Here is a 24,819-nt window from a genome sequence, read left to right as displayed (position 1 = left end):
GTTGTAGCATGTATCGTCGTCCGAATCCACAGCATTCATCAACATCGAACACAAGGGTCATCTTCAAAACAGTTAGAAGACCTTGAGTCAACGTCGAAAAGAGCACAATCAACGTCTCGAGTGCCATCGACGTCAAGAGGTCGCTCGACTTTGTCAGAGGTACAGCCTTTACCAGCTAGTCCAGTGGAACCAAGGCTTCGTTCTTCAACCAGGCCACCTTCTGAGACACCACTGAATATCTCCCCATGTTGGCTGGAAAGCCGACAAAAGAGACATGTACCTCATCCTTCAGATTCAGATTACTCGCAGACATATTCTCCATCAAGGGTTACTGCTCATACATCATCACCTAAAGGGACAGCTTCTCCAAGGTTCTCTACAGATACTCCATCAGCACTTCCGGAGTAAACTACTGCTGTGCCAAGGTCCCTTTGAAAATCTTGGAGTCCTCCAAGTCATAGATCAAGGTCAGTCTGCAAGAGCCAGATCCACTTCAATATATCATACATCTCACAGTTCCAGGTCATGGCATAGGAGACTGAGATCACTCTCCTGGTCCACCACTTCTCGCTTTTCAGTGAGAGATTACTCTTCTACACTCACGGACACACCACCAGCAAGAGTGTCCCAAACAGATTAATTTACAACATTGAATGACCTGTTGATAAGACTAATATCAAAACTGAATATTGATATCTCTACTCCTACAACCTCATCATCTTCCAAAGTCTGCCATAGAGCTGTGTCAAGACCACTATTGCCTCTGATTCTAGGACTTTTGGAGCCAGCAGTGCAACTTTTCCTGGACTCCGATGTCTCTTAAGAGCAGCTCCATCACAAATTCTAACAAGCATTTGCAATGCAATGGGTCTCTCGTTTGCTCGTGTTAGAGCTGATATCGTTGTAAACTCCTAACCCGACTTTTCATCTATTGGCAAAAGTGCATTGATGTACGTAACCCGAAAAAGTGCAATTAACTGTGTAAAGCGCTTGACTTCTTCCAAGCGAAATCGTGCTAGGAAAAAAGAGAAAAAGTAGTCCACGAGCCGGACAGAAAACAGGGAGCCTCGCATGTTTTCTGTACTTGGTCGATGCGCTCGAGGAGGGCTAGCCACAGGACAAGGCATGACGTATGCATACCTTCGACTAATGAAAGCAAGCAGATTTTAATAGGCAAGTCCACGAACCAATGAAAAACACTGACGTGACGTCGACAGAGCTCCGAGCCCTTTTCTAATACCTAAAGCGTCTCGCGAGCGCATGCGATGCAGACTCGACCTTAAAAAAATCATAAAGCTCCAGACAAGGACTCTTTGTTCCTGAGGAATGGTCCTCTGCCAGATTCAGTCATAATAGCTGCTACAAGCAAGATGCATTCTGTGGCCTCTTCCTTATCAATCCCTTCTGATAAAGACAGCAAGCAAATCGATTCCATGGAAAAGAAAATGTTTGGAACATCTGCTTCTTTCATTGAATTGGTGACAGCTTCTGCTTTACTGGGTAGATCTGATTGGTCATTGTGGGACTCTCTCAGTAGATTCACAAACAAAACTGCCCAAGGAAGACCGGTAAGATTTTCAGGAAATTGTGAATGAAGGTGGATTGGTATCCAGCCAAATAATAGGCTCAGATGTGGATTCTGTGAATGGATACTCACGTTGCATCTGCATGAGAAGATCTTCCTGGCCTTGTCTCACAGGCCTAAAACCAAAGGCCCAGTACAGAATTATGACTCTACTCTATACAGGAAATTCACTATTTGGTATTCATACAGATGAGGAAATATCTAGGATCAAATCTGAACTGGACACTCTCAAGGCTGTAGGCCTGGAGAACAGAAGAGTTCCAAAGGAGATGCCGACCTTATGGCAGGCATTTGTATCAGAAGAGGGTTCAAACCCCTCACTGGGCTCAACGCCACCAACAAGTTTAGTCACACTATTATCCTCGAAGACCAGTCAGCGGCAAATGATCTCAACAACCACCTGCATCTTCTAGCAAACTGCGTACCAAGCAATGAGTCCTCATTTCCTCCTCCATTACCCGCTCCGGTGGGAGGAAGTATTACCAAGCACCTGTAAGAGTGGCATTCAATTAAAAGAGACAAATGGGTCTTTAAAAAGTGTTCAGAATGGTTACTTACTAAGTTTCAAATCCCCTCCCACTGCTGTTCCACTGGCAAAAACACCATGCTATCAACAAGATCTTTTACAAAATAAGGTCAACATCCTACTACAAAAAGAGGCCACAGAGGAGGTTCTAAGTCATCAAAGGGGATTGAGAATCTACTCTCGCTATTTCCTGGTAAGGAAAAAAAGGTCCGAAGCAAGAGTTCAGACCCATCCTGGATCTGAGAGTACTTAGCAAATTAATGTGCAAAGAGAAATATAGAATGCTGGCTCTTCACCAGATCTACCCACAACTACATCATGGGACTGGATTTACTTTATTGATCTGCAGGATGTGTACATCCACATCCCAATCACCACAAAACACCAGAAGGGTCTACGCTTCAAAGTGGGATCACAACACTATCAATACAGAGTACTACCCTTCAGCATGAAGTTGGCTCCTTGAACATTCTCAAAATGTGTGGCCATGGTCGCAGCATCCTTAAGGAGAAAGAAAATATTCCTTTACCCCTAATTAGACGATTGGCTTGTAAAGAGTCCCTCCCCATCCCAAAAAAAATAACATTATCAAATTTGCATTAAGCCACTGTAGGAAGCTGACCTGGTGTGTAGTGAGCAACTATTGTGTTATCGCCCTATATCAGGTCAAGGTATCCCCTATTAAAGAGGTGTAGTCAGTGTCTAGGAAGCGAGGTTCTCTAGAGGTATCTGTGGATGAGCAGCCAAGGCTTATCTAGGAGACATGCAAAGCTTATGCATACTACTTATAGTCACAGAGCACTTACTCACATGAAAAAACCACACAGTGTTACAAAAATAAAGGTACTTTAATATAGTAACACAAATACATGAATACTGAACAGGCAGTCTCCCATCTAGAGATAAGTAAACACACTATTATATACACATTAGCAATCCGTAAATAGCATAGAAAGCAATAAGCATTGGTAAAAGCAACAGCAAAAAGTGAGGGCCCTAGGGGAGGGCCAAACCGTATACTAAAAAAGTGGAATGTGAAAGGCAGTCCCACACCCAAGAAAGTGGAATCAGTAGAAGGGAGCTGAAGGAACTAGGTACCCCATGAGGTGATCAGGAGAGTGGAGGTAAGTACCTGGTTTTCCCCAAAACCAACAGGACGACTTTGGGGAAGGATTATGCAAGACCCAACTCAGACTGGAAGAACCCAAAAGTGGATCCTGACAGAGGAGGACCTGCAAAGGAAGGGGACCAAGTCCAGTTCGTGATGGAGGGTCCGGTTGTGGCAGGAGCCACTAACCACCCTTCTGTGGATGCAGGACCAGGTCGACGGTGGACACAAAAGGTCAGAAGTGCAGTACAGGAGATGAAGAGAAGTCCCAGAAGTGATGCAAGTGTCAGTGGTGCTGGAAAACCACCGACAAGCCTCGGTAAATGCAAGAGACTGAAAAAGTTTGCAAGGCTGAAGGGGACTCGCAAGGTCCAGGGGTCTAGACCCACGGAGGGGAGTCCGGGATGACCCTCAGCAGCTGGGAGAGTCACAAGAAGAGGAGGCAGCCCCCACAGACAACCCATAGGCAGCAGGCACAGAGTCACAGTGAGGAGTGTCCCACGTCGCTGGAGCAGCGGGCAGGAGCCTGTGCATTGCAGGAAGAAGTCTTATAGGCCGGGGCTACACTGAAGATCCCTTGGAGGAGGAACAAACAAGCCTTTGGTTATCTGCAAGAGTCACGCACAGGGGTACTGTCCTGCAAGGAGAGGCAAGGGCTTCCCATCTCCCAAGTTGGACAGCTGGTAGAGAGGACCAAGGGGACCACTCCAGACCACCACCTGTGATGCAGGATCCATGCAGGTCCGTAGGAGAGAAGATTCACCCAGCTGGTTGTCGTTGCAGTTGCTGCCTGCGGATGCAGGGGAGTGAATCCTTCATTCCAAGGGAAATTCCTTCTTTCTTCTTGTGCAGGCTGTAGACTCATCAACCTAAGAGAATGCACAGCTGGGGAATTGTTGCAGTTGCTGGAAGGAGCCAGGGAACAATGTTGTAGACTGAAGTGGTCGCTGGAGTTGCAGGTTGTCGGTTTCTGGAGGGCCCAGTGGCAATTCCACTGGCCAGAAGATGAAGTAATTGATGCAGAGGAGTCCTGCTGGAATCTTGTACGTTCAATCTGAGGACCCACCCAAGTCGGAGACCCTAAATATCCCGGGAAGGGGGGTTGGTCTCCTAGCAGGGTGACCACCTATCAGGAGGGGGCTGTGATGTCACCTACCTGACCTGGCCACTCAGATGCTCACAGGGGCCTCGGCCCACCTTGGGTTCAAGATGGCAGAATAGAGTGCCCACCTGGACGAGGTCTAGGCACCTTCCTAAGGGTGGTGATGGACAGGGGAGTGGCTACTCCCCCTTCCTTTGTCCAGTTTTGCACCAGAGCTGGGACTGAAGGTTCCTGAACCGGTGCAGACTGGTTTATGCAAGCAGCGCAGGCTGCCTGGAAAACCCCAGAAGACTGGTAGGAGCAATGCTGGGGGTCCTCTACGGATCCCCCAGAGTGCATGGAATTATACAACCAATACTGGCCACAGTATTGGGGTATGATTCTGACATGTTTGATACCAAACATGCCCAGGTTTGGAGTTACCGTTATGTAGCTGGCCACAGGTTGTGAGTGACCTGTGTCCAGTACACAGGTAAAATGGCTTCCCCACACTTACAAAGTCAATTGGAATGGGGCTGGAGTTCGTAGGGGCCCCTCTGCTCATTCAGGGGTGCCCTCACACACAGGTACCTGCACCCTGCCCTCTAGGAGGGCCTACGATAGGGGTGACTTATAGTGATCTGTTGCAGAGGCTTGTTGTGAAAGGGTGCTTGCACCTTTTCACAAACGCTGCAATGGCAGGCAGACACATTTGCATGGGCTCCCATGGGTGGCAAAATACATGCTGCAGCCCATGGGGAACCCCCGGTGCCCCAATGTATACTAGGGACTCATATGGGGGCACCAGTATGTGCAAGTCCTAAGCAACCACATTTAGGGGGAGAGAGCACAATCACTGGGGTCCTGGTTAGCTGGATCCCAGTGAAAACAGTCAAAACTCACTGACAGCAGGCGAAAAGTGGGGGTAGCCATGACAAAAAGACCGTACTGTTCCGACACACGAGGTCTGGAGCCGAGCTACACCTGGCATGCCCAGAGCAGAGCTGGAGTTTAACCACGACTGGACCAGAACTAGAGTAAGACTAAGCTTAGAGATGAGCTGGAGCAAGGCTAAGACTAGAGCAGGGAGGGAGAATACAGCATCAGGAGCAAGCTGGGGGAGTTCTCACCCACTGGTGCACCAATTAGAGACTCTTTATGTACAGGTAGATTAGGGTGTTGCTGGTCTCTGATTAGGTACCAGCTGACGGGATGGGGTTGGTCGCAGAAGGAGGCATACTAGGATAGTTTTGATGGCTATCTTGAAGTGGAATTAGCTTTGTGGCAATGTTAAAATTGAGTCTGACTAAAGGATAGTTGGACACTTGCTTTAAACTTCTAGCAGTGCCTGTTGCTGGTCCAGAACCATGACAGCCAATCATGATTCTGTTAAATTGAAATCTCTGCATATCCTCTTCAGAAAGAACTAGATATGAGGCAAATGCTAGTACAAAGCATGCTGGGAGATGAATCAGCTGGTTTGTTAATGGAGCAGGGCATCTTTTTCACCCTTTTGTTTATTTAGAGTAAACTACTGTTTTTTCATTCATGTTTTTCTCTTCCACATAGGAGTTTGAGTTTTCAATTTGTCTTCATTACAGCATATTACTAAGTCTTTATGCTGCAGTGTTGCCTCATGTACTGTGTGTGTATATATATATATATATATATTTTTTATTTTTTTTTATTTTTTTATTTCATGGATATAAAGAAAAGTCTGAAATTAGCATGTTTAGGATATGGAGGCTAGAACTAATTTTGGGTAATTAAAGACGAGATGCCAGAGGTTTTATGGGGTTTGTATAACTGAGCAGCTGAGGGAGCTGCTGGTGCATGACTAAGGTGTTGTCAGAGCTACTTTGGCTCCCCATTGTTAGAGCAGCAAGGCATATGCCCTGATGATTGAGAGGCACCTGCTCTTGATTTGCACTTGGTTCTGTGCTCTAGTTGACTATAATCACTGCTCTTTAACTCAAGATCACCTTAGTTAACAACTTTGTGTTGAAGCTGAAGGGTTTGCTTTTCTGTCTTTCCAGCCTAAATCTGTGAGTCTTTGACTCAAATGGCAAGGAATTGATAATTGCTTAACAGCTTTCTATGTACATGACTGTAGGAAAGTGGATTGTTGTGTGGCTGTGAGACTTCACCGTGTAATGTCACAATCTTGATCAGATCTAGGTAGGTTTCTTTAATAAAACTCCTAGTTCAATCCTGGGCAGTTCTGGCACCGTGCCACGGACCACTACCTACTCTGAAAAAATGAAAAGAGCCTTTTCATTTTTTTGTTTGAAATGCAACCCATTTTCCTTTAAGGAAAACTGGCTGCATTTAAAAAATAAATACATTTAAAAAAATAAGTTATTTAAAAAGCAGTCACAGACATGATGGTCTGCTGTCCCCAGGAGGCCACCATCCCTGTTAGTGCGGCCATTTCCAATGGGGTAGCACATTGCAACCTACCTCAAGAATATTGATGAGGTAGGTCATTTGCGACCTCATAGGGAACTGCAAACAGTGTACTTAATACTGTTGTACCTTTTTTTTTTTTTTGGCAACTCGCAATTTGGGATTCCCAAACGGATCACAAATTGCGAGTCGCAAAACAAAAGGTTGTAAATTCTTTTAAGTTTAGTAAATGGTTGTAATTGGCTTACCGGGTTTGAAGCTAGTGCACCAGAATCACTGCCAATCTTCTCTTGGATGGACCACATCAGGTTGGGGGGCAGTCACAGGAATCACTTAGGTGTGGGTAGTCAGTTACCTGTCGGGTCCAGTAGGTTTATGGTCCTCAGTGCACTTTTCTACTTTTCTTTGGTCCAGCAAAGAAGTGATCCTGATGCTGGAGATGCTCGAATTGTTGAAGAGACTTGGTGAGTGTTCCTTGGGCCACTCTGGTATCCACATGGATCAAGGGTTATCTCCAGCCTCAGGACTTTATCTCCCATGATGCAGCAGTGAGGACCATGGCAGATCCAGTCACAGCTGGTCATCTGGTCTCCTGGTTATAGCAGTCACAGCGGTTGCTTACAAGTAAGCAAATCTTTCCTTTCTGGGGACCAGGGTCCCCTTAAACTTTGGCTGCAGTTCCCTCAAACTTGGCGACACCTCAGAAAGGTCAGGATCTTGTCACCCAGCAAGCACTTTAGCGTATATCTTGTGTAGCTGGGCCCTTGTGGAATGCAGATTTCCTTAGATTTTGGTAGTCCTGAGCCAGCTATCCCTAGGAGTCACTTCTTCAGTCTTGGTGCAAGTGGATCTCTTTTCCACGAATGAGCACCCGATCCACAGCAGCCACAATCCTCTTTGCGGGTCACCTGGTTGCTGCAGTCCAGTCTTTGGTGCAGCCTCTCTTTGCTGTGTCTGGAGAGCAGTAGGGCAGTCCTTTCTTCATTTCTGTTTCCACTCCAGTAGTGATCCAAGGACTGAAAATCTCAGGTGGCACATTTATGCAATATTCATGTTTGTGGGAGGAAAGAACTCACTAGCCAATAGGGCATTAGTATCCCACAAGGCAATCCTTTCCACTTGACATCACTTCCTGGGAGTTTTGCTGCCAGATAATCCCAGGATACCCTTCTCTACCATAATCCAAGATGTTTCAAGCATTCTTCCCCTGTGAGGAGCCCTGGCCACACCCCTAGCATGTATGCAGCATAATTAGCCACTCCTGGAAAGCTGGTTCTGTGGTGGGATTTTCCCCTTTGGAGGAGATGCCAGCCTTTGTGCCTGTGTGAAAGATCGGACATGTTAGGGTGTGGTGTGCATTTGGTTCACTGAGGCAGTATCCTTTTTGAAGCTGAGCTATTTGTGCGCATCTCTTGATGGTCATCCAGCTGCAGAAGGCTCACATCTCCTCCCACCCATTGCCCCATCTTAGCTCTTTTGCAACTCAACAAATTTCCGGAGAAGCAGTTCCCCCGTTCCTGGGAGCACTTCACACTTCCTATCAGTTGAGCAGCATGTTGTCTCCGATGACAACTGCTGCAGGTAGACAGGAAAGGCTACAGGTGGTTTGAACAAAGTGGTGACTTTCTAAAGTCATTGTTCTCTCAAAAATCAATCTGATCTTGGCAATGAGTGGAGTTATTGTATTGAATAATAACTTGGAGTGATATCTTTGGTGGTCCTAAATGGAAACTAGCACCTAGTTTGGTGGCTAGTGAAACTGCATGTTAGCCAATGGGGCCACCTGCTTTGGTACACTGAAAACAGTAGTTTTGTGTTATCCCTGTCGGCACATGTTAATCACCTAAAGTACATGTCCTCCTTTTTTATTTCAAGCACCCTGCCTGGTAGGCTACTAATGTCTTCGATAGAGGTGGTTGATTAATATTCAAAAGGAAGGTTTTGACCTGGCAAAAGGGTTTATTTTTCCATGTCCAGTTGGCAGATTTAACACTGCTTGACTTGGCTGCAGTGACAGGCCTAAAGTCACGTTGTCATTAAAGTGGTGGCAAAATTGAGTGCCGTAGTCATCTAGTGACATTTAACTCACTGGGCCTGGGTACCTATTGTACCATACGCTAGTGCGTGTAGGCAGTTTAAAAAGGCCATTCAGGTGTTACACATTCTTTGAAGATAAGGACACGTGAATTAGGGCCTAGACAGAACGGCCATTGCATTACTGAACTGAAACACCAGCAGCATCTGTTCAAAAACGTGTGGGAGTGATCATACAAAAAGTAGTCCTTTCCTACAGTGACCAAGTATGTGACAATCTGCTTAGGCTGCCTAGCCCTCAATTTTGCAGCTTATTAATCGCATCATCCCCAGTTTCCTTATTCTGTTGATCAATGAAGACTGTTTTTTATTTTAATGTCCACATATTTTTTCCCTTCTGTTGCGTCTGTCCCCATGGTCTACTTTCCTTTGATCTATTGTACCTTCTTACTTTTCTGCTTTCATGGTCTCCTGTTGTTTTGATGCTTGCGTAATCTCTGCTTTCTCTGCCTTGCCGGTATTGCCTCATCTTAACTTTCTTGCATGTATTTCACCTCTGTGACGTGCTGGTGAACCTGTTACAGTGAAATATGTACTGATTCAACAAGGCTTAATTTGCAATCTCTCATTTTCAGTGGTGAAAGCAGCAATTCTAGTGTTCTGGAAGAACTTCCAATTAAGACTTCTCCCTCCCAGAATTCCTCTAGTGTTCAGTCTGGAAGGTCCAGTCGCTTTTCCGCCTCTTCCAAGAAGAAAGTTGGAGCAGAAAGTAAGTAGAAAGTGTAGGAACTGCTGTACGTTTAATGGTTGTTTTATGTTTCCATACAGTATTCCCGCTTTGCCCAGATAATTCAACTATCCTTTGAGTTTAATCCTTTTCATTGTATTTGCATGCATGCATGTCTTCTCTAGAGAGTGGAAAATTATTTTGTTAATTTCTTCACAGGGGTATGGAACAAAATGTGTCCTGGCAGTGGTGAAAATCAGTTGATCCATGTGATTATTATTAAAGTATGCCATATGTATTGCGGAATTCTCATCTCTGACCCAAGTCTTTTTCAGGACTCTTTAAAATCTCTTTTGCTGTGGTTTGTTTTGGTCTTTTGTATCAAGCAGGCTTAACATGTTTGAACCATTTCCTGTTGTCAATTAGGGGTAGCCATTATATATTTTAGATGGCAGTAAGAACAAAACTCCATTTAAAAAGCTAAACGGTAACTCCCTTTAGTAGCACAGTCATCTGTTTGAAAATCACCACAACTTCAGCCAATGAGTTGGAAGCTCCACAGACTTGACTTTCCCTGGAGGATACCTCATTTTAGACTTCTACTCGTGTTGCATTGAAGGCAATCTCCTCAGAGCTCTGCAAAGTATTTGTTAGTTTGTTTGTTTGTTAGTTTGCTCTAAAAACAAGAGTTTATTCATGCTTTTCCTTGATTTACCATCTTCTTTGGCATTTCCACACAGGAGATTGTGGCTATTGGAATGTAGTCCAGCAGAAAGGCATTTTCCCTTTGTACATGGCTGAATCTCTGACGGAGGCCTCAGTAAAATGTGTTTTTGTGAAAAAAAACAAGCTATTCTCAGAAGGCATCCCTATCCACCCACAAACACATCCTTGAGGTGAAAAAGACATGTATGTGGTCTTTGCATAGAAACCTTGGCATAGACACCCTTGGATACCACAGTTAACACTGAAGTCACTGGCAATGATTCCTTTGTAACACTGAAGTTGCCGGCGATGATTCCTTTGTTGACACCCCCGTCCCTCCCCCAGAAGCAATGATGCTTGTTCAACATGAAAGACACCGTTTGACATCTTCCTCATCAATGGCAGTGAGTCCGTCAAAAGCCCTGCAGTCCACAACATCCTTGCCAGCGAACTGTCCTCTATTCACAAGTTGTCAACAATCCATTCTCCTTTGAAGTCCACAACAACAATACTTATCCCTCCAGTAACTGTTACTTCAGCAATGAGAGAGGATTCAATCCTGCTACCTGAAGACAGATTTCCTAGTAAGGTTTCTCCAAACTCAAGCAAAGCTCTTAGACACAGAAGGGGACTCACAGGACAAAAGTCCTTTTGAAAAAGCCTTCTGCCCACATAGTTGAGTGAAGTGTAAATATGAGAATGAACATAACAGTACTTAAGATCAACAGAGGCAGTCCTGGTAGAAATAGAACGAGACCATTTGAGTTATTGTCCTCCCAGTTAAACAGACACTATGATGAGTAGTATGAAGAACAGCATTACTGAGATCAGTCATTGTATGGAGCTCTTCTAGAGCTTATAAATTAACTACCTCAGGTTCTCACCTACTCAAGCGTTCCTTGAAACTCATCTGCTGTTTCAACCACACATGTACTGACATCTTAGACGTCAGTCAAACCAATTCATCAAGAGGACACAAACAACAGAGGCAGAAATGGAGGGAGGAGAGCTGAACTTCTATATACTCAGCTGTGTGAATGTGATGACTACTAGTGACAAGTGTACCAACACACTGCTGATTCACTGAATGATGATAATGCCCTTTTCACTTATAAGTGGAGAGAGCAGCAAAGCACTTCCAGTTGCTACTCTGTCAAGGAGAATGTTTTTTATATGACTTTAAGAATGTGCCAACTAAATCTATAGAGTCCATACCCATGACTGATTTCATTCAACAGGAACAAGCAACACCCACCTCCTCCACACCTGGACCCCCGTCAACATAGAAGACACCGCCAACACCATGGCCTCCATCCACTCCGGATCACCATCGGACCCCTACCCACACAATATCTTCAATAAAGCAAACATCATCGTCGCTCCCCACCTCTGCAACACCATCAACAGCTCCTTCTAGTCAGCCACCTTCCCAGAAAGATAGAAGCACGCAGAAGTCAACACCCTGCTGAAGAAGCCAAAGGCAGACCCAGATGACCCCAAGAACTACCGGCCGATCTCCCTCCTCCCCTTCCCAGCCAAGGTCATCGAAAAAATCGTGAACAGCCAATTATCCCGGTTTCTGGAAGACAGCAAGGCACTCAACATCTCCCAATCTGGATTCCGCAAAAACCACAGCACCGAGACTGCACTCATTGCTGCCACAGACGACATCAGGACCATGCTGACGAAGGAGAAACAGTAGCACTCATCCTCCTGGACCTCTCCGCAGCCTTCGGCACGGTATGTCATAACACTCTCCGCACACGCCTCCACAACGCTGGAATCAGCGACAAGGCACTCGACTGGATCTCGTCATTTTTCGCAGACAGAACCCAGAGAGTCTGCCTCCCACCGTTCCTGTCAGAAGCCTCAAGAATCATCTGAGGCGTCCCCCCGAAGATCATCGCTCAGCCCCACGCTCTTCTACGTTTACATGACCCCACTCGCCAACATCGCACGAACCCACCACATCAACATAGTTTCCTACGCAGACGACACTCAGCTCATCCTCTCCCTCACGAAAGACACTACAACTGCAAAGAACAACCTCCACAAATGACTTCTCGCCAGCTGGATGGAATCAAGCCGTCTCAAGTTAAACATAGACAAGACAGAAATCCTCATCTTTGGCACCAACCCCTCAGCATGGAACGACTCCTGGTGGCCCACCTCCCTAGGATCTGCACCCTCACCCACCACCCACGCACACAACCTGGGATTCATCTTGGACTCCACACTCAACATGGCTCAGCAGGTCAACGCCATCTCCTCTTCCTGCTACAACACTCTCTGCATGCTCCGCAAGATCTTCAAGTGGATCCCCGTCGAAACCAGGAAAACTGTCACCCACACCCTAGTCAGCAGCCGGTTGGACTACGGAAATGCCCTATATGCAAGAACAACAACCAAACTCCAAAAAAAGCTGCAAAGAATCCAGAACGCATCCACCCGCCTCATTCTTGACGTCCCACGCTGCAATCACATCTCCCCCCACCTCGGAGACCTACACTGGCTACCAGTATCAAAGAGGATCACCTTCAAACTCCTCATCCATGCACACAAAGTCCTCCACGACACAGGTCCAGCCTACCTCAACAACACTCACCTTCCACACCCCCACCCGCAATCTTCGCTCTGCCAGCCTTGCCCTCGCCTCCGTCCCCCGCACCCGCCGCACCACAGCTGGAGGAAGATCCTTCTCTCACCTAGCCGCCAAGACCTGGAACTCCCTACCACTCCACCTTCGCCAGACCGAAGACCTCTTGACTTTCAGGAAACGCCTCAAGACATGGCTTTACGACCAGTAGCCCCCCACCCCTCCCCACCCCCCCCAGTGCCTTGAGACCCTAACTGGTGAGTAGTGCGCTTTATAAATCCTTTAATTGATTGATTGATTGATAACACCTGCTCCTGCAATGGCCTGAAGGCTAGATACTACACAAGCTTCTATAACAGGTCACCTCAGAACAGACTCTGTGTCAGTGCAAGCTGGAGAGCATCCCTCTTGCAATCTATTCTGTCTCATGCTCCACCTCCACAGGGAGGTATGCAATGTTGACAACTTTTGTAAAGGGGTTTCCGCTCTAGTGGCTGTATACATACAAGCTGCTAATCAGCTGGATAGCATTGGCTAATATGACAGACACATGTGGACACACACTACATAGTGTATTTTATTTTGTTTAGAAGAAGAGACTCCGGTAATCCTACGTGAAAGAGAGTGAGCTTCTCTAGTATTGGATCTTTCATAGATTTACATGCTTGAATCATTCCCCATCGTCAAAGTGGGAGTCCCACGGTACCATAGAAAGCAGTTAGAAAAAATACTAACATTGAAGTTAATGCAAAGGACATTCACTAATTAGTGTTATTAGAAATGACCCAAAGCCCAGCCAATCAAAGGGCGACAGCTCCCTTTAGAACCCTCACCTCAGAGGATCCAGGTAATCAAATTTACACCGCAGTTTGTGTCATCGGAGTCTCCGTCAGCTCTGCTCAGTTCTTCTAATTTCTACTCCATTTGAGGGGATTTTGTCTTCAAAACAGTGTTGGTTTTTCTTGGTTGATCTTATGAGTAAACCATCATGTCCGCTCCAGCCAAGAAAACATTATTTAGAGCCTGCGGCATCTGTGGGAAAATGAGGCTCCACTCGGATGACCCACATAAGAAATACATATACTGCCTTCACCCTGCCCCCCGGTGAGAGATTGTAAGACTGCTGCACTTTTTCACAAAAGACTTTACGGTGACAGAGAGGTGAGACCTCTGTTATGACTTCAGAAGCGTAAAACCAAGTAATGCCCTCTATCTGATGAGGATAGTGATACTTCCTCAAAGACTATGGTTTCAAGGAAGAGAGCGATCCACTGAGAAACTGTCCCCAAGGTCTCAAAAGTCTGTTAAAAAAGCCCATCATTCACTGTCCAGGGCAGAGGAACTTCCAACTACCTCTAAAAAGGGACGCGTTACCTCAGAAACAGCTCATTCTGAACTATCTGCTCTTTCCACCAAAACAGCACAGGTTAAAAAACCTGCTTGATCCTTGCTGGCGTCGACAGTCACTTTTTTCACCTCAGGCTGCAAAATTTACTTGACACAATGACACTCTCGACAGTTACCTCGTCGTCGGCAGTCTTCACTTTCACTGCTACTGCAGCGACGCAGACGTTCGCTATAGCAGCTTTGCCTATTAAACTCTTTGTCGCCGTTATCAACGATGATTACCTCTATCACGATCCATGCAAGGACGATGTTACCATCAATGGCACCCTCACCGTTGATGATGACACCATCGAGGAAAGCGTTGACAAAGGCATCTCCGAAGGGCCTTTAGACGTCCGTCATTTCTTTGAGTTGAAACTTCCACCGTCGGCGACCCCACCATCGACGGGAGCACTGCCAGCGACCCACCGTCTACGACAGCACCATTGACAACAGTACCGACGATGCAGACAATCCTGCCGGCGATGGAAGGACGTTGGTGAGCCCATCAACAAGAGACCAAACGACAATGGGAGAACAGTTTGTGATACTATCGACAAGACCACCATTGATTGGAGAGTAGTTTACCAGTGACAAAACCTCCCTCTTTTACTCCCTTATCTCTTATTACAGCAAAGGGTAGATCTTTCCAGGAGACGATATTGTCACCCCACAGTTTACCCATTAAGGTGTTGCCTATGCCACCTGATACCCCTTTTGATGACTACGAGGAGGAGGAAGGGTGCTTTGAGGATGAAGGCCATTTCAGAATAGCTCATAGCCCCCCAGAGCTACATGTCAAATATCAAGAGGAGGACGTAGAGGACCAGAGGTATTATGGAGAGCATTATGCCCAAAAACAATATGGGCAACAGACGCACACTCCCTATAGTGAACAGCAGCATGAACCAGAAATACAAATGCAAGCATCATTAGTAGCCAACTTGCAACATATGCTGAAGGACTATTGCTAAAGATTCCCACAATCTGCATAACCCACCCCATTACCTCAGACACCTCTGAAGAGACCACCTCTTCCAGCACTCTCCTTGAGAGCATAATTCACTGTTGTTTACAGCACCCCCTACACCATTGCCAACATTGGCTGCTACATTATCCAAACCTCCAGTGGACGAAGCACCTTTGACGGAGATGATGACAGAGAAGAGGGGAGATCAGGGATGTGGCTTCTGTCCCCAGCAAGTGGGACGATTACCAAATACAGACACCTTCCCCTTCCATACCATCACCAGTGGATTCCACACCTGAGGACATTGGTGAATTTCATAGCCTTATGGCATATGCTATCAAGAGGTTCAGCTTCCAATAGTCTTGAGACAGTTGGACTGTTTTTTTCTATGACTTCAAAGTGCCAGCCTGAAAGACTGTCCGGACTATCCTGATTATGGACTTAATTTGGGAAGAGGGCCTCAAGGTTATGAAGATACTAGCGTCCATACCAGCAAGTCTTCCTAAACTTGGCAAAAAATACAAAGCACCTGAGGATGCTCCTGCATGTTTAATGAGTCAACCAAAACAAAATTCAGTTGCTTCTCAAGCGGCCCAACGTTGCTCCAGAAATCCATATACACCCCTCTCCACTCCACCTGACAAAGGTGGCAGTGGCTAGACTGGATAAGTAAGAGGCTCACTCCCATGGCGGCTGCTACTGTTCGAGCAGGAAACTCGCTGGCTATTCTAGGCTGTTATGATCGCCAAATGTGGTCAGATATATCCACATCCATTGACCTCCTACTGGATAAACCCAAGATGGAAACCTGAAAAATCCTGCATGGAGGAGAGAAAATTTCAGCAGAAAGAATTGACTGCGCCATAGATGTGTCATCCACAGGCTTTCAACAACTAGCTAGGGCAGCTGTCCTCAGAAGTCGTGGTTGGGCCAAGGCCCCCTCCATCCGCCCGGAGATTCAAACCAAGATTTTAGACATGCCATATGACAGGGAGTCATTATTTGACAAGCATGTGGACAATACTTTTCAGTCTATCAAGACGGATACCGACACAGCCCAATCTCTGGGCACTCCGCTATTTAGAAAAGGACCCTGTCAGAGAGCCAGAGGCCGAGGTGTCTCCACTTTTAGAAGAGGATATCAACATTACAAGCAATACCAGCCCTATCAGGGTGAATATCGCCATTCATGTGGCCAGCAGCACCAGCAGTCATATAGGCAGCCACCGTCTGCAGCGTGCAAACATTCCACCAGATGGCCCCCTCCAATTCATCCTATCACCTCAGATTGGGGGGTGGGGGGGAGGGGCGGGGGGTTGAGGCAAAAAATTTCCAACTACAAACATCAGTGCTCCCAGATAACAATGACAGGTGGGTGCTCGATATCATGCCCCGGGGTCATACCCTAGAATTTTAGAAAACTCCACCAAAGGTTCCATCAAAAAGTCCACCCCCTTCCCACCAAGAACAGCTTCTCTTGCAAATTTCCACCATGATAAGCAAAGGAGCGAAATAGTTCCAAAGACTCAAAGGGAAATCTGTTTCTACTCTTGCTTCTTCCTTGTTCGGAAAAAGACACAAGACTGGCACCCCATCTTAGATCTTCAAAAACTCAACAAATTTCTGAAGAAGCAGTCATTTCGTGTGGTGACCCTTCAGGGTGTGCTGCATCCTTTCAACTAAGACGATCATATGACTGCCATAGATCTCCAGGGCGCCTACTTCCATGTTCCAGTCCTTCTCAAACACAATGTCTTGCAATTCAGGGTAGCCGGCACCCATTACCAATTCAAAGTGTTGCTATTCAGGCTACGGTCAGCACCTCGAATCTTCATTAATGTGTTGGCTCCAATGGTGGCCTATCTCAGGCAAATGGGATTCCAAGTATTTCTGTATTTGTATGACAGGCTGATAAAGGCATGCACATCCAAACAAGCAGCAAGAAACACAACAACATGTCTATCGCTATTACGTACCTTAGGTCTTACAGTCAATGACCAGAAGTCCCATCTAACACCTATGACCAACATCACTGTCATAGGAGCAGTGCTGGGTACACAGCAAACAAAAGCATTTGCATCCCAGGAGAGACAAGAAAAGATTCAAAGTCTTGCATTGAGACTAACTACAAAAAAGTCAGTTTCAGTCTGATTCTACAAATCTTTCCTGTGAACGCTCTGAATTCCCCTCATTCCAAACTTCTGTCTCCACATGAGACCACTGCAGGAAGAGCTAGACAAGCTGTGGTTGCAGACCAGCAGATAATTCGACTACACCATATCAACCAATCAATTGAACTACCAGTATTTTACTCACAGCCAGACTCTGTTGCAGAGAGATCACTTCTCACACTAAATGTTAAAAGGGCTCTCATGTATTAAATTGACAGAACCAAACTATTTAGGAAATCTAAACAACTTTTTGTAGCATTTTGAATGCCTCATAAAGGCAACCCAGTATAAAAAAAACTGTATAGCCAGATGGATAGTCAAATGTATTCACACTTATTATGCAAAAGCTAAACAGCAGTTATCTGTTAGCCCTAGAGCACACTCCACTAACAAAAGGGTGATCCTATGGCTTTTCTTGGTATCATCCCAATAGCAGACATATGTAAAGCTGCTACTCGGTCTACACCTCGTACATTTACTAAACACTATTGTGTAGATATTTTAGCACACCAACAAGACAATTGTCTCCAAGCAGTGCTCAGAACACTTTTTCTAGCAACTCTAGCTCCTACAGACTAGTCACTGCTAACTTGGAGGTGCTGCTTTCCAGTCTAAGCAAAGCATGTGTATTGACAGCCACACATGTCATTGAACGGAAAATGTTACATATCCAGTAAGCATCTGTTTGTGGTATGTAATGCTGAAGATTCACATGTGCCCTCTCTCCTCCCAGGGCACCTGTGGCCATTGAGGTTGGATTGTCTTATAAATATTGTACATATATAAATACACTGCATGGTCATCTCTTTCTCTTTACTCTCTAATCATTCCTTACCTCACCCGTCTGTGGGAAAACAATGTAGCAAAGGACTCAATGTCCATGCGCAGTATATCCAAGAGGAGGAGTGACTCGAAAGGATTCTTTGACAAAAACAACTTGTAACTCTCTAGACCCAACACTAGATGGCCGACTTATGCAAAGTATGTGAATCTACAGCACTACATGCCACAAACAAATGTCTACTGGTTAAGTAACATTTTCCTTCTCCTTTTTTCTGGCTAGACTAGTTTTTGCACAAGCACTTTTTTCCTTGTGCACCCTTTAATACACGCCTTTAAGGCAACCATATATGTATATAATGTATGTATTTTTTATGTTTTTCAGAATATAATGAATTGATACTTTCAAATGTTTTTTTTTTCTTTTTCCTTGTGTGCGTTGTTCAAATTTATTAACTAATATAAGGAACTCTCCCCCAGTCTCAGGAAGACCACTCAACTCCACCTCCAAGTTGTAGGGAGTGGAGTTTTGGGAAATTATCAAGTTGAGTTTATTGATATAAACTGTATTGGTTTTGCGTATCTTTCTCAATTCGACCACTGTTGTTATGTATCATGAATTACCCAGGTCCTTTTGGATTACTTTGTTATGTAATAGCTAGGGATAGGATGAGCATCAGTCTTAGTGACTGCATTGAGGCATCTGTAGTCTACACAGGGTAGGAAAGTGCCAACTTTTTAGCATAGTTACCCCCACCTTTGGCCTGATGTCAGTGTATTCAGACTGTAGTCCATTAGGATCCTGCTAATCAGGCCCCCAGTGCCTGTGCTCTTTCCTCTAAATTTGGTTGCTGGGAAAACTTCTACACACATAATTGGCATACTAGTGCATTTATGTAAGTCCCTAGTATGTGGTATTTAGGTGCCCAGGGCATTGGTACACCAGGGGTCCTCCATGGGCTGCAGCATGTATTGTACCACCCATGGGGGGCATGCAAACTGTGTCTGCTGTTCTGCTATTGCAGCCTGCGTGAAATGGTGCATGCATGCTTCCACCACAGATATAAGGCTTGCCTTGAATTCTGGCCAATGCACTGTAAGTCACCCCTCTGGTAGGTCCTTCAGCCCAATGGCAGGGTGCATATCCCTAAGTGTGTCCCTGCAGGAGTAGTTGACACAGGTGAACACGAGTGGTCCAGCTACATAATGGCTTCTCCAAATCTAGGCATGTTTGCTATCAAACATGTTGGGATCCTTCAGCTACACCGATTCCAGTGTTAGTTGCATGATACCATGTATTCTGTGGGTTCCTTAGAGGGTCCTCGGTTCTGCCTGTGCAGCCTTACAGGTCCAGCAGCCAGCCCACACTACTGCTGACCCCAGACACTGGCCTGCCCTCCTGCTGGCAAGCCTGGTTCAGGGGGTAGAGGCAGAACAAAGGATTTCCTGCAAGGTAGAGGTATGACCCTCCTGCAATCCAGCGATCGTCGAGGGACAGCTTGTAGGTGACTCCTGGGATCTTCTGCATCTCCTGGACCCAGCAGTCCTATAATTATGCCTTAAGGGGTCTTGTTGAATCTTTCAATTAGACCACTACCCTGTGGATGGTAGGGGTGGTGAATCTGTAAGTTACACCACACTCTTTCCACATAGCCTTCGGGTAACCAGACATGAAGTTTGCATCTGTCTGATACCACCTCCTTAGGGAAGCCTACTCTGTAAACAAAATCCTAAGAGGGCCTTGGCCACTGCAGGAGCTATAGTTGTCCTAAGCTGAATAGCTTCTGGGTACCTGGTGACATGGTCCACTACCACCACAAAAAATCTGTTCCCAGAGGGTGTAAGGGACCAACAGTGTGAATTCCCACCCTCTCAAAGGGAACCCCATGCACTGGAAGTGGAATTAAGGGGGCCTTTGTAGTGCCACCTGATTTGCTACTGGCTTGACAATTGACACAGGAGCGACAAAACTCTTTTGTGTTTTCAGACGTGGGGCCAATGAAAGTGAGGAACAAGTCTGTCCCATGTCTTACTTTGCCTGAGATGCCCTGCAAGGGGTAAGACATGATTCACCACCCCTCCCGCCACCCCGAGTTGTTTTAGCTTGCTTGTTACTGCAAGATATATTGGGTATGGGTGATAGATGCTTCAGGGGTAGAAGGTATGGGATGGGGGAGTTGGGGGATCACAGGGAGTTGGTGTGTTTGCTTTAACCTTTTGTTTTCATGTTTAGCTGCTTTAACAGTGAGCGACTTATCTGATTTTATGATTATTCCACCTCCCCTGGGTGGCCCACATCCACAATGGTTCCAGACCTCTGGGAGGCTCGGTCGAACCCACTACTCACACGCTACCATACACCATGATTACAGCAATCTCTTGCAATGTAAATGGTTTGCTAGACCGCATCAAGAGAGCAGCTATCCTGTTATACTTTCAGGTATTGTCCCATTGTTGTTCTCCTACAGGAGGCCCATTGGGCGGGTACCCAATGTGCTTTCCTGGGCTGTTCTGGCTATGATTGGGGTTTTCATGCTGGTTTCTCCAGGGGATTGAGGGGGGTTTGCCCTCATGCTCCATAAATCCCTACCCATGATGGTGGCCAAGGTCCACACCGACTCTCAGGAGAGACATATTGGTATATAAAGCTGAATGACTGGTAGGCAATTCAACTTGATTTCTTGCTATCTCTCTCCACAGCTGCGGCGGCCCACTCTTGCGTTGTTGCAGGCTCAGTTATTGACCCTCCGTCTGGGCACTACAGTGATAGGGGGTGACTTTAATGCGATCCCAAACCCCGTTCAGGTCACCTCTACTGACCTCCACCTGGCCTGTAGTCCGGCTCAACATACCTGTTATCAGGGGCGGACTCCTTGGGCTTATGTGATGCCTGGTGTTCCTGGCACCTACATCTGCAAGTATTTACCCATCAATCCATGGCTCATCATACAGAAGCTTGGATTGACTTGCTATGGGTCCCAGCGATGGACCTCTTGGCATTGAGGTCAGTTGAGATTCTCGTCCGCGGTATCTCCGACCATGCCTCCCTCCTTATGCGGTGGGGAGTCCCCTCACAAACCTTGCACCCTATGTGGCGTTTTAGTGCCTGGTACCTGAAAGATCCAGATGGTATAGAATCTATAGATCAAGAGCTCCTGAACTATTTCCGGGAGAACTCTGGGACGGTATAGTCGCCGATTGTAATCTGGGCAGCCAGTAAACCCTCCATGAGGGGAATCATTAAAGGATATGTCAGGCGGAGAGAATCACTGCAGTCTCAATACGTAACTGATATTGAGTGTAGAATAGCGAACCTGGAGCACCAAGTTCCGTGGTTGGAAAATGGGGAGTGAGGGAGACAATTGAGCGCTCCTGCGAACTGGGCTTCCTGATGGATGCAGACGGAGCCCCAAGTTGGAAGGAAGATTGCAGACGGGTGTCATTGCAGGAATTCAACCAACAATCCTTGGCAAAAGCAAACTTGCGGTTAATGGAAAGGAGGTACTGCCACAGGCCAGCAAGGCCCAGGAGGACTCCTCCCAGGAGGGAGAATCACAGGGGACCCTCCGCATCACAGAGAGTTCAAAGTAGCAGAGGCGGCACCCACAGGAGTCTCACAGGACGGGGACACAGGAGTCGTAGAAGCCCACACAGCACTTTAAAAGAGGGTCCCACGCCGCAGGAGAACCACCCAGGAGGCTGTGCTTTGCAAGATGGAGTACTGGGAGCTGGAGCTAAACATCGCCTGAAGATCCCTTGGAGGAGATGCAAACAAGCCTTGGCAGCTGCAAGATACACAGTGGATGGGGCTACTGTCTTGCATGGGAAGGCAAAGGCTTACCTCCACCAAAGTTGGACAGCTGGCAGAGAGGACCAAGATTACTACTCCTGACCACTCCCTGTGATGCAGGATCCAAGCAGCTCAACATGAGAGAAGATCCACACAGCCGGTCGTCACTTGTTGTAGGTGCCTGCGGTTGCAGGGAAGTGACTCCTTCACTCTAAGGGAGATTCCTCCTTCTTCATCTGCTGACTGAAGAGTTGCAGTCTTCTGAGTATAATGAGTAAACTGGCAGGAGACTTAGAAACAAAGTTGCAGAAGAGTCTTCTTCGTTTTATCAGCATTTGTGGGTTCCTTGAGGGTTAATTCGTGGTTCTAGTGGGCAGAAGTCAAAGCAGAGGTTGCAGAGGAGTCCTTCTGGAATCTTGCAAGCCGAATCTGAGGACCCACCCAAGAGAGAGACCCTAAATAGCTCTTAAAGGGGGATTGGTCACCTAACCAGGTAAGCACCCATCAGGAGGGGGCTCTGACGTCACCTGCATGGCCTGGCTACTCAAATGCTCCCAGAGTTCCCTGCCAACCTTGGAAACAAGATGGCAGAACCCAGGGACCCTCTAGAGGAGCTCTGGGCACCACCCCTGGGGTTGTGATGGACAGGGGGTGGTAACTCCCCTTTCCATTTTCCAGTTTTGCGCCAAAGCAAGGACTGGGCGGGGGGGGGGGGGGGGTCCCAGAACCGGTGTGGACTGGTTTATGAACGGAGGGCACCAAATGTGCCCTCCAAAACAAACCAGTGGCTTGGGGAGGCTACTCCTCCCAAGCCAGTCACACCTATTTCCAAAAGGAGAGGGTGTTACCTCCCTCTCCCAATGGAAATCCTTTGTTCTGCCTTCCTGGGCTTGATCGGATCAAGCATCAGGAGGGCAGAAACCTGTTGAGGGGTGGCAGCAGCTAGGCTGCCCGGAAAACCCTGTAGGACTGGTGGTAGCAATGCTGGGGGTCCTCTAAGGAGCCCAATGAGTGCATGGAATCATACTTCCAAAACTTGCAACAGTATTAGTGTATGATTCCGACATGTTTGATACCAGATATGCCCAGGTTCGGAGTCACAATTATGTAGCTGGACATAGGTAGTGACCTATGTCCAGGAGATGCGTTAAACTGCTTCCCTGCACTCACAAAGTCCAGGGAAGTGGATCTGGAGTTTGTGGGGGCACCTCTGCTAGTGCGGGGGTGCCCTCACACACAGGTACCCGCAGCCTGCTCTCTGGGCTGAGAGGGCCTACCATAGGGGTTACTTAGAGTGACCTGGTGTAGTGACCTGTAGTGAAAATGGGTGCATGCACCCGTTTCACGCAGACTGCAATGGCAGGCCTGAAGAACACTTTGCATGGGCTCCCTATGGGTGGCAGAATAACTGCAGCAGCCCATAGGATCACCTTGAAACCCAATGCCCTGAGTACCTAGGTACCATATAGTAGGGACTTACATGGAGAGGGACCAGTATGCCAATTGTGGGAAGAACAAGGTACAATTTAGAGAAGAGAGCAAAACTACTGGGTTAGCAGGAACCCAGTAGACACAGTCAAACATGCTGACAAAAGGCAGAAAATCAGGGTAACCATGCCAAGAAAGAGGATACTTTCCTACACAGATTAATAGTGTGTATCTAAAAAGAAGCAACAAGTAAAATTAAAAATTTAACAATGTTCTTTAAATGTGAAGGAATTTGGAGTCTAAAAATTGAGTTGGTATCCTCAGATTGATTTGTGGGAGTAGTGCAAGTACATCAAACAGAGTTATAGTTTGGACGATGGGTGTCCTCAATTGAAATTAGAAAAGTTCCACATTTCTGTAGGAAGCTGGCTCTTTTTATAGTCAACCAAAAAGAGGCACACTGTGCAAAGAGTCCACCCAAACCCATAAGGTATTAAAGAGTCACAGATGCCATCCCAAATGCTCTCTGTGGTAGTGTGGCGAGTAGTTCGGCATTTTGGAGGGTAGTGCTAACCATGTAAGGCGTACACTCAATAAAGAAATCTGATACCATTACCGGAATCAGGTGAGTTCTTTTAGAGGTAGGAATTTTTATAGTCTTCAAAAGTCGACACTTAGTACATTTTTCTGTAGCTGCAATGTTACTCTATGGGAGAGAAAACATACATGGCAAGCAGGTACTTCACAGCAACCTACAGGACCAATCTTCTGGACTTAAGGTGAGTACAGGGCAGGGTTCTAGGCCACAGATCACCTCAGGCGGCTGGGTGCAGTGTGCAGTACAGCGTCTGGTGCCCCATGTAAGTCAGTGGGGATCCATCTGGTCACAAAGATGCTGCAGGGGTGGACTGAGAGTCTAGTCGGGGTGAACCACTGAGAGAGTTCGGTTCTTTCCATGCTAGAGGACGTAGGGACTCATCAGTAGGGGGCATTCAGTCCATTGTTTGAGGGCAGGACACAGCCTCTTGACATGTAAGGTGTAGACAACCCTCCCCCTCCCCAGCCCAGGAAGACTATCAGTATGGAGTGCATTGTCACACCCAGCCCCTCCTGTGTGATGGCTGTCTGGAAAAGTATGCACATAGTACAGCTGTCACTCTGCCCCTGCCGTAGATTGGAGTCAGGGTTGCAAAAGCACTAGATTTATAAGCACAGAGAAATGCCAAGTTTCTAAAAGTGGAATTTCTACAAGGGTAATAAAAAATCCACCTACACCATTAAGCAGGATTTCTCATTTCCATTCCCAACATTCTAAATATGCCCACGCTATTCCTTCATTGATCAGAAGATACCATTTAGACATATGTCAGGGCATTTCCAATGTAGTGCTATTAGAGGAGCAGCACTCACAGTAGTGAGAAACTAAATAGGCTGTCACTACTAGGACATGTAGCACATAAAGACAGATGTCCTACCTTTTACATACACAGCAGCCTGCCCATAGGGTTATCTAGGACCTACCTTAG

General features: G+C 46.6%; 1 protein-coding gene across 1 annotated transcript in view; it reads left to right on the top strand.

The window, feature by feature from the left end:
- CEP350 (centrosomal protein 350) overlaps positions 1–24,819 on the top strand; it is an 821,600-nt gene that overhangs the window by 193,023 nt on the left and 603,758 nt on the right. Inside the window, exon 14 of the mRNA XM_069232082.1 lies at positions 9,376–9,509. Within this exon, the coding sequence (XP_069088183.1) occupies positions 9,376–9,509 (134 nt within the window). The remainder of the gene's footprint in view (positions 1–9,375; positions 9,510–24,819) is intronic.

The sequence above is a fragment of the Pleurodeles waltl genome, chromosome 4_2 (genome assembly GCF_031143425.1).
Source record: "Pleurodeles waltl isolate 20211129_DDA chromosome 4_2, aPleWal1.hap1.20221129, whole genome shotgun sequence".
NCBI lineage: Eukaryota > Metazoa > Chordata > Amphibia > Caudata > Salamandridae > Pleurodeles > Pleurodeles waltl.
Note: the sequence above shows the minus strand (reverse complement) of the source record. Positions and strands in the feature narration are given on the sequence as shown.